This window comes from Telopea speciosissima, chromosome 5 (assembly GCF_018873765.1).
Source record: "Telopea speciosissima isolate NSW1024214 ecotype Mountain lineage chromosome 5, Tspe_v1, whole genome shotgun sequence".
Classification (NCBI taxonomy): domain Eukaryota; kingdom Viridiplantae; phylum Streptophyta; class Magnoliopsida; order Proteales; family Proteaceae; genus Telopea; species Telopea speciosissima.
In genome coordinates, this window is record NC_057920.1 from 66025275 (window position 1) to 66039755 (window position 14481).

General features: G+C 38.9%; 1 protein-coding gene across 1 annotated transcript in view; it reads right to left on the bottom strand.

Annotated features, from left to right (window-relative positions):
* The window catches only part of LOC122663307 (putative disease resistance protein RGA3), a 28037-nt gene extending 21534 nt beyond the window's left edge, over positions 1-6503 (bottom strand). The window contains exon 1 of the mRNA XM_043858991.1: positions 4861-6503. Within this exon, the coding sequence (XP_043714926.1) occupies positions 4861-6503 (1643 nt within the window). The remainder of the gene's footprint in view (positions 1-4860) is intronic.
* Positions 6504-14481: the final 7978 nt, after the last annotated feature.

Consider the following 14481-nt stretch of genomic DNA (forward strand, 5'->3'; position numbering starts at 1 on the left):
TGTCCAACTAGATGAATTTAGACTTGAGTTGATAATTTTAAACAGGCTAATGTTCAAAATTAGATAAAGTAGATACCTCCTCGTGAGGTACAATAGTTACATCACAAGAGAGTACATAGGTGGGGGTAAAAACTTGTACTTGTTTCCTTCTCAAACTTGCCTTGGATGCCTTGGTCACCTGATTAGTATCGCCTTAAGTTTTGACCATCTCCAATGCCTTGGGTCGCCTAATCGCTGTGATAACTATGGACATGAATGAGAGAGAGATGCTCAACACGAAATCTAATGCCCTACTAGGGAATATATTAGAGAGAGAATGTCTATGTATAATTGGACCAAAAACCAAATCTAGTAACACATTTGTAAAGTGTACAAATTGTTTTTAAAAATATTGTGGTCCAATTACTAACAAAATCTCTATATAAGCATGTTTGATAAATTGAGGTTTGACATTAAAAAAATTACACAGCTATAGTCCATTATGTGATATTGTTTTTGTTAGAACAAACACCAAACAACACACAAACAAAAACAAAAATAAAACAAGATAACATAGAGGTTTAACGTGGTTCACACACCAATACGATGTGTTACGTCCACAGGCAAAGCTGAAGATGTTTCACTATATAATGAAAGAAAGTTACAATGCAAAAATCTCTCAAAACACCAAATAAACCAAACTACACTTACCAATAGAGATCTGTGCCACATTCTGATAACTTGGTAAACCACAACTTAAAATGATGGAGGATAACCAAGATTGGATTGATAAATGAGGCAAATTGCCAGGGAAGGAATGGACATAATAACTTCAGCAACTTCAGGTCGCCACCATCGATTGATAAGATCAGAGTTCCAACACATCAGTACAGGGTCAATTAAAGCAGCAACGGATTGAGATGCTCGTGGATGTAAAGGAAAAGGGGAAGCTGAAAAAGGTTGCTCTCGGTATCCATGGATCAGTCCATGGATTGACCGTCTGACCATGGTCAATATAGATGAAGATACCCTGGCAAAGAAGATCTCTGCCATTGATAATAGATTTCCACCCCCAGTATGAAGGAGTACATTGAGCTTGGAAGAAGAAGCAGTTGGAGAAATATTTTGCTTCATCAGTCAGACCCCAAAGCGAGAGGGAAGGCTGCAGTAACTCCCAAGATCTTTTATCCAAGAGGGCTTGATTCAAGGGGGTGGAGAGCTTTAAATTTAGGCCACCCGATCTCCAAGACATACAAATTTTGGACCAACCAATAGTAGGAACCAACTTCTTTCCACTGGACCAGTAGAATGCTCTGTTGATAGAGTCTAGTGGTTGCTTGTACTCTTGGGTTCTCACTTGGGTTCCCTCATCAATAGAGATTCTATTTGCTGCTCAAGTATATAAGTGAGGCAAAAGTTCTCCTGCACCCAAAAATACAGTCATCAGTGGCTGTAAATGTCTGCCCCCTATAGTACAGGGTTGATAATATCCTTGTACTGTTTCTGATCCCCAAATCTGTGTTAACATATCAAATAATGGTGAATTAAAGTCTGGAGCAGAATAACTTCTAGCATTAAGTCAATGTAATATGAGGCTGCCATTGGTAATCTTAAATACTTTTTACTTTTTCTCGTCTTGGGTTCTTTCTTATTCCAAACTTCTATTGTCTCTTATTCATTGGGACCTATAGTTACCTTTATTTTCACTTATTCATGGTTCCGTGCTGTCATAGAACTGATCTACCTATTGATAAAAGTACTTGAAGATGTCTGTAGAATTCTCTGGTATCATACGAACTTCTGGACTGAAGTGTTCACTTAATTGTGCATTCACATCTTTGCATATCAGCTGCTCCTTTTTTCCTGTTCTAGATTTTGTTAGAAAACCTGATGCCAGATATACAGAGCCAATAATCATGCTTAACCTAAGAAATGTAAACTTGTGTGGATCGAGTTCTAAAAAATATTTTTTTTTGAATCTTTTTGTCAACAAATGATCTGACAGTCTTGGAGTAAATTGCAACTCTACAAATGGAAAGTATTCTCCTAAAACATACTGTAGCTCAGACTTAAATGCAACAATAGATGGTGAAAATCTTGATTGCAATCTTCATTAAACAAGCTAAGTTCTTGGATCTGCTGCATACTTAACAAAACTCCTCTATGTAGAAAGTAGAAACTAGAAACAAGTGATGAAGAAATAAAGAATGCTTTCTTGTCTTACATGACAACCTGTGGATGATTGATCCTAATTTTGTATAAAGAGGGACAGCTTAAGGTTTGTTAGGGTCTGAGGCATTTTACTTTTTAACCATAGGCATTAAAAGGGAAAAATGAAAGTGATTTGAACACTAACCAACTTAAGTTCTCTCTATGTTAAATGATGTCAAATGAAAGAAAAGGGGGTCTTATTAAGGATTTATTTGTTTTTGAACATCTTGTTTGCCTCGTATTGTTTTTAGTTTCTTTGCTTTCACCCCCTATTGGCCTATTGGGGGTTTCCTTGTATTTTCTATTCTTTGGTAACGAATATTTATTCAGTTCCCTCTCCCCCCCCCCCCCCCCAAAATAAAAAAATAAAAAAAACATGCACAAAGTGGATGGAAATAAGTGAGAGTTGTTTACTTACTTAAAGTAGAGGAAAAAAGTGAGAATAGAATTAATTATCCCCACAATTTCAACTTTTCGATCCTGCAAAGAGCTGAAAAGTAAATTAACGAGAAAGAGAGAGAGTTTGCTGAAAAGTAAATTAATAAGAGAGAGAGAGAGAGCAGTTAAACCTACCCACATATTGTAGAAGTACTCTCTGAAGAACATAACTTGCTGACTTGTAGAACAGATTCCTCCTGTACTGAACTTAATATTTTTGGTGACCAATTGAAGCTTTAGGGTAGGCAAAAAACTAATGGGATGCTGATAAGTGATACCTTATAGATACTATGCCAGGCAGCACTAATTTGCTGAACAGTTCCAGGCAATTACCATGTTGCTTTGTGTCGATTCCTGAACATTTTCAAAGAAAAGCATTTGAAATTGCCATGTTGCTTTTTGTCAATTCTTTCTTGAGCATTTTCAAAGAAAGGCATTCCATCTCGTGATTCTCCTATGAAGAGAAATTAAATAAAATCACATATGACATAACATATATATAGAAATCATACATATCTGATTATAGAAGAATGAACTACCTCACATAATATTAGCTGCAATGCGTCTCTGCTTTTATAGTTGTTTTGCAGAATAGACACTCTATGTGTGTAGTACTCCATCCATGGATTTTGTTATAAGAGGCCAGACCCACATGTGGTGGTTAGGCTTTATTGCCATATGTCATCTATTATTACCTTAGAGATTTGGGCAATCTTGGACCACTCTTCTCCTTCCTTCTTTTGGTACTGCTGTGTCAGCATTGGACAATTCTGAATCTCCAAACGTTTAAGAGAGGTTAGGTCAGAGAGTCCATCATATAGGGATTTAAGAATCGGGCAGCCCTTGATGCAAAAATCCCTTAGGTTGGTGGGAAGCACACCCTTTGGAATGGATACGAGAGCAGGACATCCACCAATGGTGAGATATGAAAGAGAGGTGAGACTACAAAGGCCGGAGGTATGTAGGGGTTGAAGATTCTTGCACTCCATAAGAAAAGAGCAATCCGAAATCTCCAATTGTTTAAGATTTGTGAGTTTGTGCAGCAGCCCCTCGGGAAAGGAATTCAGCTTCCCACAATTTAGAATGGATAACTCCCGAAGTGCAATGGGTAAGCCCATGTCTGGAAAGAACACAAGAGCAGGGCAACCATTGATTTCTAAGCTTTGGAGGGATGTGAGGTTGTGCAATAGTCCCTTGGGTAGGGACTCCAGATTCTTGCAATCGATGATCACAAGTTGTTGAAGCGAAGTAGGAAACCTTGTATCCTGGATTGACACAAGAGCCGGACAACTTTCGATTGCAAATTCTTGGAGAGACATTAGAGTGTGTAGTTCCTTCGGTAGTGATTCTAGAGCCTCATAATCAAAGATCTCAAATTCTTGAAGTGCAGTAGGTAACCTTGTTTCTTGGAAGGACACTAGAGCAGGACAACTCCCAATTACTAATCTTCGGAGAGACATTAGAGTGTGTAGCTCCTTGGGAAGTGACTCAAGAGTCATACAGTTTGATATTCGAAGAGTTCGGAGAGATGTGAGGTTGTGCAGCCATAGACCAAGAAGCACCGGCTTGGCCACCATGGCTTCTGCCCCATTATTGCCTGTATTTTCCGGATTGTCTAGGGTTTCATAGAGTTCAGACAACTTTTTTTTTGGCTCAATATCGATTGAGGTCAACAATTGAAGACTATTCAAGTTACCCACCCCTAATGGAATTTTATGAAAACCCCAATGTGCAGGGAGAACAAGATATCGAAGGTTGACGAGGTTACCCATATCTTCAGGCAACTGTCTAAGCCTCCCACAGCCAACAAGGATCAACGATTGTAGATTGTAAAGACTTCCAATTGAGTCGGGTAACCTCACAATATCAGAAAGTGAGAGATCAAGAAGTCTTAGATGTTTCAACTTGCCAACTGAATCAGGCAACTCACAATTGCAACAATTTCTGAAACGTAGCACACGTAGGAATTGGAATTGGAATTGTATGGTGGGCAAAAAGTGTCTAGGACTCCCTACAATATCATTTAGAGCTAGAAAGGTCCGTAAACTTTTCATTGCCTCAGATTGTTTCACCTCAACATTATAATTGTCCACATAGGACAAGTGACGGGTTGTTGTAAGAACTTGAGATGGCTTATCATACTCTCTCCTACAATATATTCCACCCGAAACAAATTGTGCTAAATCATGGATCAGATCATGCATCATAAATCCTGATCCCGTATTACTGGATGACTCAAAAAATGATCTTTTGTGAATTTCTTTTGATAGGTCAATAAACAACGGGCCTTCCATCAAAGGACGATAACAATTAGATAACTCAAAGAAGGACCTCATAACTAGCTCATCAAAATACCCAGCCCCTATATCTTCCAATCGTTTGCTTCCTTTTGGTTGAACAATACCTTCTGCCATCCACAACACGACTAATTCAATCTTGCTAAATACATAGTCTTTGGGAAACAAAGCACAGTACACGAAGCATCTCTTTAAAAGAGGTGGTAGATGATGGTAGCTCAACATAAGCGATGGAAGTATGTCATTGTCTCTTAAATCCCATATTTCATTATTGAAAATAGCTTTCCATTGACTGTTCTCCCTTTTATCTCGCAAGAGGCCAGCAAGTGTCTTTACAGCCAGAGGTAAGCCCTTACATTTCTTCACAATTTCATATCCAAATACTTTCAACTTTCGATTTGCATCAGCAGAATTTTCATCATTGAAAGCATGTCTTCTAACCAGTGAAAAACAAGCCTCGTCTGATAGACCTTTTAGAGAATGATCGTCTGGAACAGTGCGCACAATTGATGCAACGCCTTTGTTTCGTGTTGTAACCAAAATCTTGCTCCCTGGTTTACCAAATGCAAAAACGGTGCTTAAAGCATCCCATCTCTCGTAGTTCTCATTCCACATGTCATCAAGAACCAATAAGAATCTTTTCTCGCTCAATGCTTCTTGAAGCTTCACCTGTAGCAAATCCAGTGAATTAGAAAAAGGGGATATACCAGTGGCTGACTCAAGAATTTCTTTGGTTAACCTCACCACATCAAAATCTTCTGATACACAGACCCAAGCTTTCAGATGAAAATGATTCCTAACTTTGTCATCATTATAAACAAGTTGAGCAAGGGTTGTCTTCCCAGCTCCACCCATGCCGACTATGGGTAGCACTGAGACATTATTGCCATTGTCACTGGGACTTGGAGTTTTGGCTGATAGCAACCATCCAACAATCTTCTCCATATCTTTCTCTCTGCCAAAAACTTTATATTTATTTACCAAAGAACTCGTGGGTGGCCTTTGACTGAATACCAAGGGCCTTGAGGACCCAAATCCCATGCTCGAGTTCAAACCTAGAGCAACACCTTCTTGTGCTACACTTTTTAACCTCTGGTTGATTTCCCTGACTGTATATCCAAATCTTTTAATTCCCCTCAGCTCTTCGGCTATGTTATAGATCTTAGGCCCAATGCCTTGTATTCCTTCTAAAGTTTCATTGATGACCTTAACTGCAGATTCTATGCCGAAGTTCAACCAAGAAGAAACACTAATTTCAGTTGACGGAGTGAGAGGAACAGGGTTGCGTACCTGTTGGGTTTGGTGAGCAGATTCCAATTTTAACCGCAGAAGTTCAGTGGCATACTCATCAAGTATGTCCTCAGCATCATAGAGGAGTTGTTTGAGGTGGTCGAGCCAGAGTTTCACAGCACTGTTGTGAATCATGGCTGACGTCCGCTTCAGTGACTCCACTTCATCCAAGTCGATTTCCCATCTGAGTAAGAAATCCAGCAACTCAGGAGAGGTGAACCTGTCAAAAGCCACCTGAAGGAACGCCGAGAGGAAGGATCCTCCGAAAAGCTGTCCCACAGCTGACATCTTCTTCTTCTTTCAGAAAGAGAAAAGGATGTAAAGCAAAGAGAGTTCAACAATACTAGCAGAAATCAGAGATAGATAGAGCTTAGAGAGAGAGAGAGAAACAGTAAGAGGAAAAAGCAGAGGGAAGAGAGGAAACAACACTCTTTGATGTTGGAACCGTGGATAAATCTGAACAAAAATCTGAAAGTTGATTTTTAAAAACCAAGAATGAAAACCCTACACAGGGCCTGGTGTTAGAAACCAGAGCTCCCTGTATAGGGAAAAAAAAATCGAAGCGATGGACATCCCTCTCCCCCCGCATGGGACATTGGAAATTGGGACCCACGTCCCATTTGCCAGTACAAATGTTGGCGTTAAGATCGGGGAAGAATTTTTTAATTTTAAATTTATCATGGTGATGAATTCAAATCAATGATAGGTAGTTTGGTCATTGGTGCTTCTTCCACTTTCCTCGTATCATTATATTTTTTTTTTATTTTTTTTTTTGGGGGGTAAAGGCGTCTCATTTTTTTTCCATTTATTAGTGGGACAAATAGTCAAATGCATCTTCACAAAAAAAAAATAGTCAAATGCATCTGCTCTCTAGTAGATTTTTTTTGGTACAACCTTGTATAGTAGATTGGTGCAAATTTTTTTAGGGAAAATTACACGGACCACTCTGTAATTTGCTCAATACTCCAAGATACTCTTTCTCGATTTAAAAATCACTTGGATTTCTTCTACTTAAAAAAGGGTTTATTACAAGATAGTCCACTTCATTAGTTGTGTGCGGTTAAATGATGAGGTAATCCAGTTAATCTTATTTAAATACCAAATTACCCTTAAAAAAGGGTAAAGTTACTATTCTACCCTTGTATAAAAAACCCCAAAATCTTCTTATCCACTACACCTTCAATCTCTCTCCCTCTCAACCATCCATCCTCCCCACTCCCCACTCCCCACTCCCCACTCGTCTCCTTCTCCCTCCTTCTCCCTCCAAAACTCATTGACCTTGAACCAATTGTTGAAGTGAACCCTTGAAGGCGGTGAAGACCTGCAACCATTAGACCTACACCGACAATGTTCACAATCGTCCTCAGTTTTGTATGAAGATGATGCAGGTGACAAAGTTCTACTTGAGGCTGTTAGTCATGCCAAATCAGCTGGATTGAAGGTTCTAACGTTGGATCTTGATTATTTTGAATCAAGCAAGCCCACAACATCTTCAATAGATACAAGATCTTCAATGGATAGAATTACAGTTCAGAAATCTGGTGGGCTTTTCTGATCTTGTTCTCCTTCATGGAACAGAGTGAATACAGGGCTGCCATTCCGTCCTGCTTCCCCTGCATACTGCAGGGGCTGTTCTTGCTGTGATAAAAAAGAAAACGGAGAAAAGGCCGCGAAAATAACGGAAGGAAAAGCTTCTTTTGATCTGTTTTAGCTCAAATTCCGGGGGATCAATGAGGATATCCCCATTTTTAGAATAATCAGTAAAATTGATCACATGAGACAAACGAGAGAGAGAAAGATTTTGACTTGATTTTGTGGTAGCAGATTGGATTTGCTTTTTGTGTTATCTCTCTCTCTCTCGTTACCGTTCTATTGCTTCATCTCTCGTTTTGCTTACTACGGGGGCTGTTCTTGCTGTGATACTGAAGCGACCATGGCAAGTAGTGTCATTTGGTCTATAACCCTCTACCTGTGAAGAATCATCTATAATCAGAACAGAAAAATTAAAGATTTGGATCCTCTACTGCTGAGTTGCCCGGCAGGATCCTATTGCTTAGACACAGCAAGGCGGTAAATGACCGCCTTATCCACACTCGGGCAAGGTGTTTGGGCAGGGGTAAGGTGGTCATTCCCCGCCTTGCTGTGTCTTGACAGTAAAATCCTGCCGGGCAGCTCGACAGTAGAGGATCTGAATTTCATTCAATCTCATTGATGTCTTTTTCTTTTCGTTAGGGGTTTTCATCTTCATTTGCTAAAAACGTTTTCTTCTGCTTGATTTCGAGCTAAGAACTCTTTGCTGCAACATTTGTACATATTAGCTGCTCAGATTGCCGGTGGAGAAAAAAAAGGTGTTTGTCAAAAATCTTTACCGTCTTGATGTATCAATTGTCTTTTCATTTTTTGGATTGTTTTAAGTTTACACACCCTTACTATAAAGGGGGACGAAAGTGATTTTTAAACCTAGAAGGGTTATCGTAACTATTAAACAAAGTACAAGGTGATTCGTGTAATTTATTTAATTAAAGATTTTTGGTGTTTTTCTAAGAAAGAATTTTCAAAATAGATGTAGAATTTAGGAATAAGAATTCATCATTGGTTGAATCAAGAGCTGATACATCATAACTCATAAGACCACTTTTTGAGTAAAATCTTATTTTGACACGATTAGATTTGCAATTATGACCTACGAATGGATGATCTTAAAGTGAGATCAGTGTTTGTCAAAGTGTTGTAGTTTTCTTTTTGAAAGAAAAAGCCATTGAAATGATTTTTAAGAGAGAAAAATCCTCTTTAAGTCTCTGTTTTATATGAAAAACCGGACAGACTTGCAAGAAAGAGATTAGAAAAAAATGATAAAATGGGAGAAGCTTGGGTGCAAGCTGGTGGAGCCCTCGATGACTCTCAACAACTAATTTGCAATTCACATGATCGAGTGCTCCGCTGATGAAAAATGAAGTGTATTGACTTACATTGTAGTTGGTTGGAGGAGTTGTGCACATTATTGAGGACTTGAAGTCATCTTACATGCAAGTGAAGAGAGAGAGAAGTTGTGGAAGTTTCCATTAACCAAAGCTACTTGAAAACTCAAGTTTCCCTTGTCCAAGGTTAGTTGATGATTCTAGTGGTTAGGAGGAATCTCTATCACGTCATTTATGAGTGTTCTCATGTGAAGATGAGATAATCAATTCTAAGCAAGTTTATTTTTGTAAAACCTAGATTGTTTATTGTTGATAAATCGAAGGTTAAAATTGTATGGGATAGGGACTTGCATTTATTTTGATTTATATATATTGTTACCATTTAAATGAGTGTTCGACTGAAAGAAGGGTAGGTGACCTAACCTGAGTGGGTGGTTAGGTGGAAGCAAATGTTACATCACCTGGACTATAGTTGCAATTGAATACGCAGTCTGTATTGAGTAAACATGTATAAAATCTTGGTTAGGATATTTCTCCGTGGATGTAGGCAACTTGCCAAACCACGTATATCTTGTGTATTGTTTTGTATTTGTTTAGAAGTGTTGTGTGCTGTAGGATGGGTGTGCACAACCTAGTATGCCCGATCACATGGTGGTTGTCGTGCGGATGTGCATGCAAATAATGTGTGATTAATTGTTTATGAAAGCAAGTTAAGTGGCAAACCGTTGTGTGTTAAAAGCTATAGATCATCAGTTACACCAAGTACAATAGAATTGGGAGCTAAAATTGGAAAGAAGTTTTAGATCCTAATTCAACCCCACTCTTAGTGTCTATGAGGGAACTACACTTTTCATTTATGACGACTACCCAACCTTGTGTGGTAGTTCTGTAGAGCACTTAATTGGTTCTCAACAAGTCTTGATTCTGAGTCTCTCGGTCATCAACTTGTCTCCAATCTTATTGTATCCATAGTTGTCACGGCGTCACGGTGATCCAAGTTAGTGGAGGGGTGTCACGTCGATATATCGACATGTCGCCCGCCATGGCGTTGCCATGGCGAGCATGTCGACCATGTTTTATTTTTTATTTTCTCTATTTTTAATGTTTTAATAGATGTATACTTAGGGCTGTAAACGGATCGGATTCGGCTCGGATAGTGCTATATCCGCATCCGCATCCGATTAGCTATCGGACGGATTCGGATAGTGCTAAACAGATACGGAGACGGATACGGATAGGATATTTTATCCGTTTACATGTAAATATAGATTTTCGGATAGCTATAGCTTATCCATATCAGCATCCGTTTAGCTTTTGGACGGATTCGGATAGTGCTAAACGGATACGGACACAGATACGGAAACGGATTTCGGCTATTCATTTACACCCCTATGTATACTCAAGCCATGTTTTATTTTTTCTCTATTATTTCTCAAGTTTTAAGGATGGCAATCTTGTAATTAAACAGAATCTAACAAAGGGCATAAAAGGGTTTTGATTTAATGACTAAGGGTAAACTTGGAGGGATGTGTAAAGTATGGACAAAGGGGAATAAAAGAAGAGAAGGGTACTTTAGGAAAAAGGCAAAAATAAGGGTTTGTAATAACCCACGATCAGATTATGGATTTATAGTTGTCTTCAACCTTACGACTTCAGCCTAGGACGAAAAACAGCGCAGTACGAAGGAGATAACTCCTTCAACTCTTCTCGGTCCAGTCTAAACCTTCAGGTGAAGCATCACCACATCATGTTCTATCAATTCCAGCAAAAACTCATCACAGAATTCCTGGAATCAGATCTGGCGACTTCTTAGTTGCAAAACAGAGACAGAGACATAGGAAGAAGAAATCGAAGAGGGAAAGAAGAAATAAAGAAGAAATCGAAGAGGGAAAGAGAGACAGGAAGAAGAAATCGAAGAGGGATGCCATGGCGTAGGTCGCCATGCATACTTCTCCAGCGCCAGGACGCCATGGCGACGCCATGACAACTATGATTGTATCCCCCTTGATTTAATTTACAAACCGCATTGGTCCACACTCCAAGACAATCGGCGAATTGATCGTATGTCAGTATGCATTAGACTAGGATACAACACTAGCCCCGCCATCGATCTGCTTTCCTTTCGATGTTTTCAAATACTCTTTGATTCTCTTTTCAAAATCCTTTGAAAGAGAAATAAAGAGACCCCAACCCTTGATCATGTACAGAGGCAGAGAGGGATGGAAACCAATGATACGAAGAGTGGTCGAGGATTGAGGAGGTGGTGATGGTTGCAGTGTTTATCGCCAGAAGCCAAAGGTACATTGGAAAATATTTTCGGCATGGGAGCCATCCTTGGCAAGAGCATAACTAGGAGGAATCGCGTCATCTATTGATGCCGATTGGACTTTGGTTCCCTTCCATCTGGTGAGATTTTTGTATTTTGCCTTTTTTTTTTATCCTCTCAATTACACTGCCCGTACTTGACCTCAAGTACATCTAATAGAGGGAGGTGGACCCCATGTGGACCCCACCTCGGGCAGTATATTCGGGTAGGGGTAGGATAGTCATTTTTGCCTCCTCTGTTAGATGTACTTGACGTCAAGTACGGGCAGTGTAATTGAGAGGATAAAGATCCTTTTTTGAGGGAGTCCAACTAAAGCGTCAAAATAAAAAATGCTCGGACTGTTTGGAACTGTTCTTGAGAGAGAAATTCTTAACCACTTGATCTTGAAGATTTTTTTTTCCTACACGCAAGCAACATATAAGATGGACTCGAGGTCAATGATGGAATTGAAAATATTGAGATATTTATTTATTAAATATAAATTATAGGTAAAAGGTTTTGTGCACGGCCGTGTATGGTGCACGATGTGCCTACAACCGTTGGATGGGGATGAGGAACCGTGCACTGTACACGATCATTTCCATCCAACAGTTGAAAGCACGACTGTGTATGAAAATTCTCCCCTAAATTATATTCTATCATTTAATACATGAGGCTAACAATTAAGATCCATATAATCCTGTTTTTCCCCCTCTAAAAAATGGTATATATATGTAATTGCAAAATGCATGCTTTTTTCTTTATAAATATAAGAGAAAAAGTTCTCTGTCCAGGAGTGTGGCCTACGCCAGCACTCCTCCCATGAGTCTATCTCTCTCCTCCCCATATGAAAAGGCACCTCTGCCCCTTTGTTTTAAGGAGGAGAGAGATAGACACATGGGAGTGCTGGTGTAGGCTACATTCCCGTACAGAAAACTACTTCCCTAAACATAATTAGTTAGCATGACTATTACTGACACATTTTTCACTTCATGTGTATAGCATGTGAAACAATTTATTCATGACTAGTCATGCTTAATAAGCTTAATATTTATTTTGACATGATTTATAAAATAAATGTGTAGAGTTAAAGTAACATTACAATGAGTATGGAACAAGTTAAACACGAATAATTAAACTACTAACTTTAGAATTTACACGAATAATTAAACTACTAACTTTAGAATTTGTCTTCAACCCTTAGCTTTATCTTCCCACTTATTTGCAATACAAGCATTGATGAGTCTTTCCATAACATTGATTTCAAGTTTTATTCTGTTGTGATGAATTGTATATTACACATTATAGTTTAATGGAAAGGGTCCTCTGAGTAGTGTAAGGGAGTGCATTTATTAGGGGAGCGGGAAGGAGAGAAGAGAGATGATCTCAGGCATAATCCATGTCGGAATATCAGAGAGACTTTTCCCATACTTTAATTACAGTTGAGGTTTTAAAGATGTCCTACATAAGAACTTTTTTTATTATTTCTGGTACGAGCCCTACATAAGACATTGAAGGTGACCAAGATATTTATCCTTGTAAACCTCTCTTTTATCATTTGAAATTATTTATAAGATATTTTATTCTAAGTAAATCCAAAAGAACGGACATATTGCAATTGCAAAATTATCATAATTGATAGAACAAAATACAAACAACTAGAGAATGTTCATTCTCCAAACATATTACTATCGAGTGTCAATTTCATAGTTTCTCAATCCTATGAAGGAATTTATATGATATATGATAAAATAAATTCCTCTTCTTTGATGAGTAATAAATTCTTGAGAAAAAGATTGCGACACTACCCTTATACAAATTCCTTTATACCCTCCTCACATAATACCTGTGGGACTTACACTGATATTTCTCTCTTATATTCATATGAATGATATTATTTTTTAATCTCTCATTGGTTGTAGTGTGTAGATTCTTTTTACACTGTCCTTGTATGAAACCCTCCTCCTAAATTCTATTAAAGAAATTATAAGGTAATGAAAAGAATGGGATGGGGAGAAGCCATGGAACCCAAGAATCAGATTGGCAGAATCAATCAATTTGAATCAGAATTGGCTGATCTCAGTTCTGATCCATTCTGGATCCCAGCATGTGAAAGAGAGTGAATGATTGGCCCCAATCCGATTCTGATTGACCGTTCCAACTGATTCCCTTTGAAACCCCAAGCGTCGTTTACATATGCTTACCTAATTCTTCAGACCTTATTTTCTTTATTGATTTAACCAAATCCCTCCAATTTTGGAAATTCTTACCTTTTTTTTTTCTTCTATATACATATGCACTCTCTGATCGTATCAAAACTCACCGGATTTGTTGATCTATATTGCTTGAATCTCACTTCTTCTTCCTCACAATACAATGTAAATTAGCAAGATTTGAACCTCAAGGGGTTAGCGTAGCTGGCTTGGAGGGGACATGAGACTCCGCCTCAGGAAGCGAGGTCTCGTGATCAAACCTTTGCCGCTGCATAATTTCTTGGGGCCACCCGCCTGAGGCTCACTAGGGTCCAGAAGCTCCCGGTTCGTGCGTGGTGCGGGGGTCATGTACGAGCCCAGGGGGGATTTAGTCGGCCTAAAGTCGGATACCCCTCTTGTTTCCCAAAAAAACAAAACAAAAAAAAAATATTATCAAGATTTGAAATTATGTGTTATTTTCTTTGATCTCTTAGTATATTGTGTGGATATTTACTTTGCTAGCCCTTTTAACCATGAATTTTATATATTTTCATATCTAGAAACTTAGGGGTGTCAACCGGTCGGGTTCGGTCGGTCTCGGTCGGGCCTAGACGGGCCTCACCAATTTTATAGGCTGCACCGTGTCCGACCGTTTAGGTGTTCGGGCTTGCATTGGGCGGACATGGTACTGTTTAATTTCGGTCGGTCGGTGTTCGGTCTTTAATCGGGACAGCCTTATTCAAGGTAAACGGGTCTTAAACGGGCCTCAGTCGGGCTAATGGCCTATTTAACTCTAAACGGACACTAAACGGTGTGAAAAGTAATATCAGTCCCATTTCCCATGTCCACAA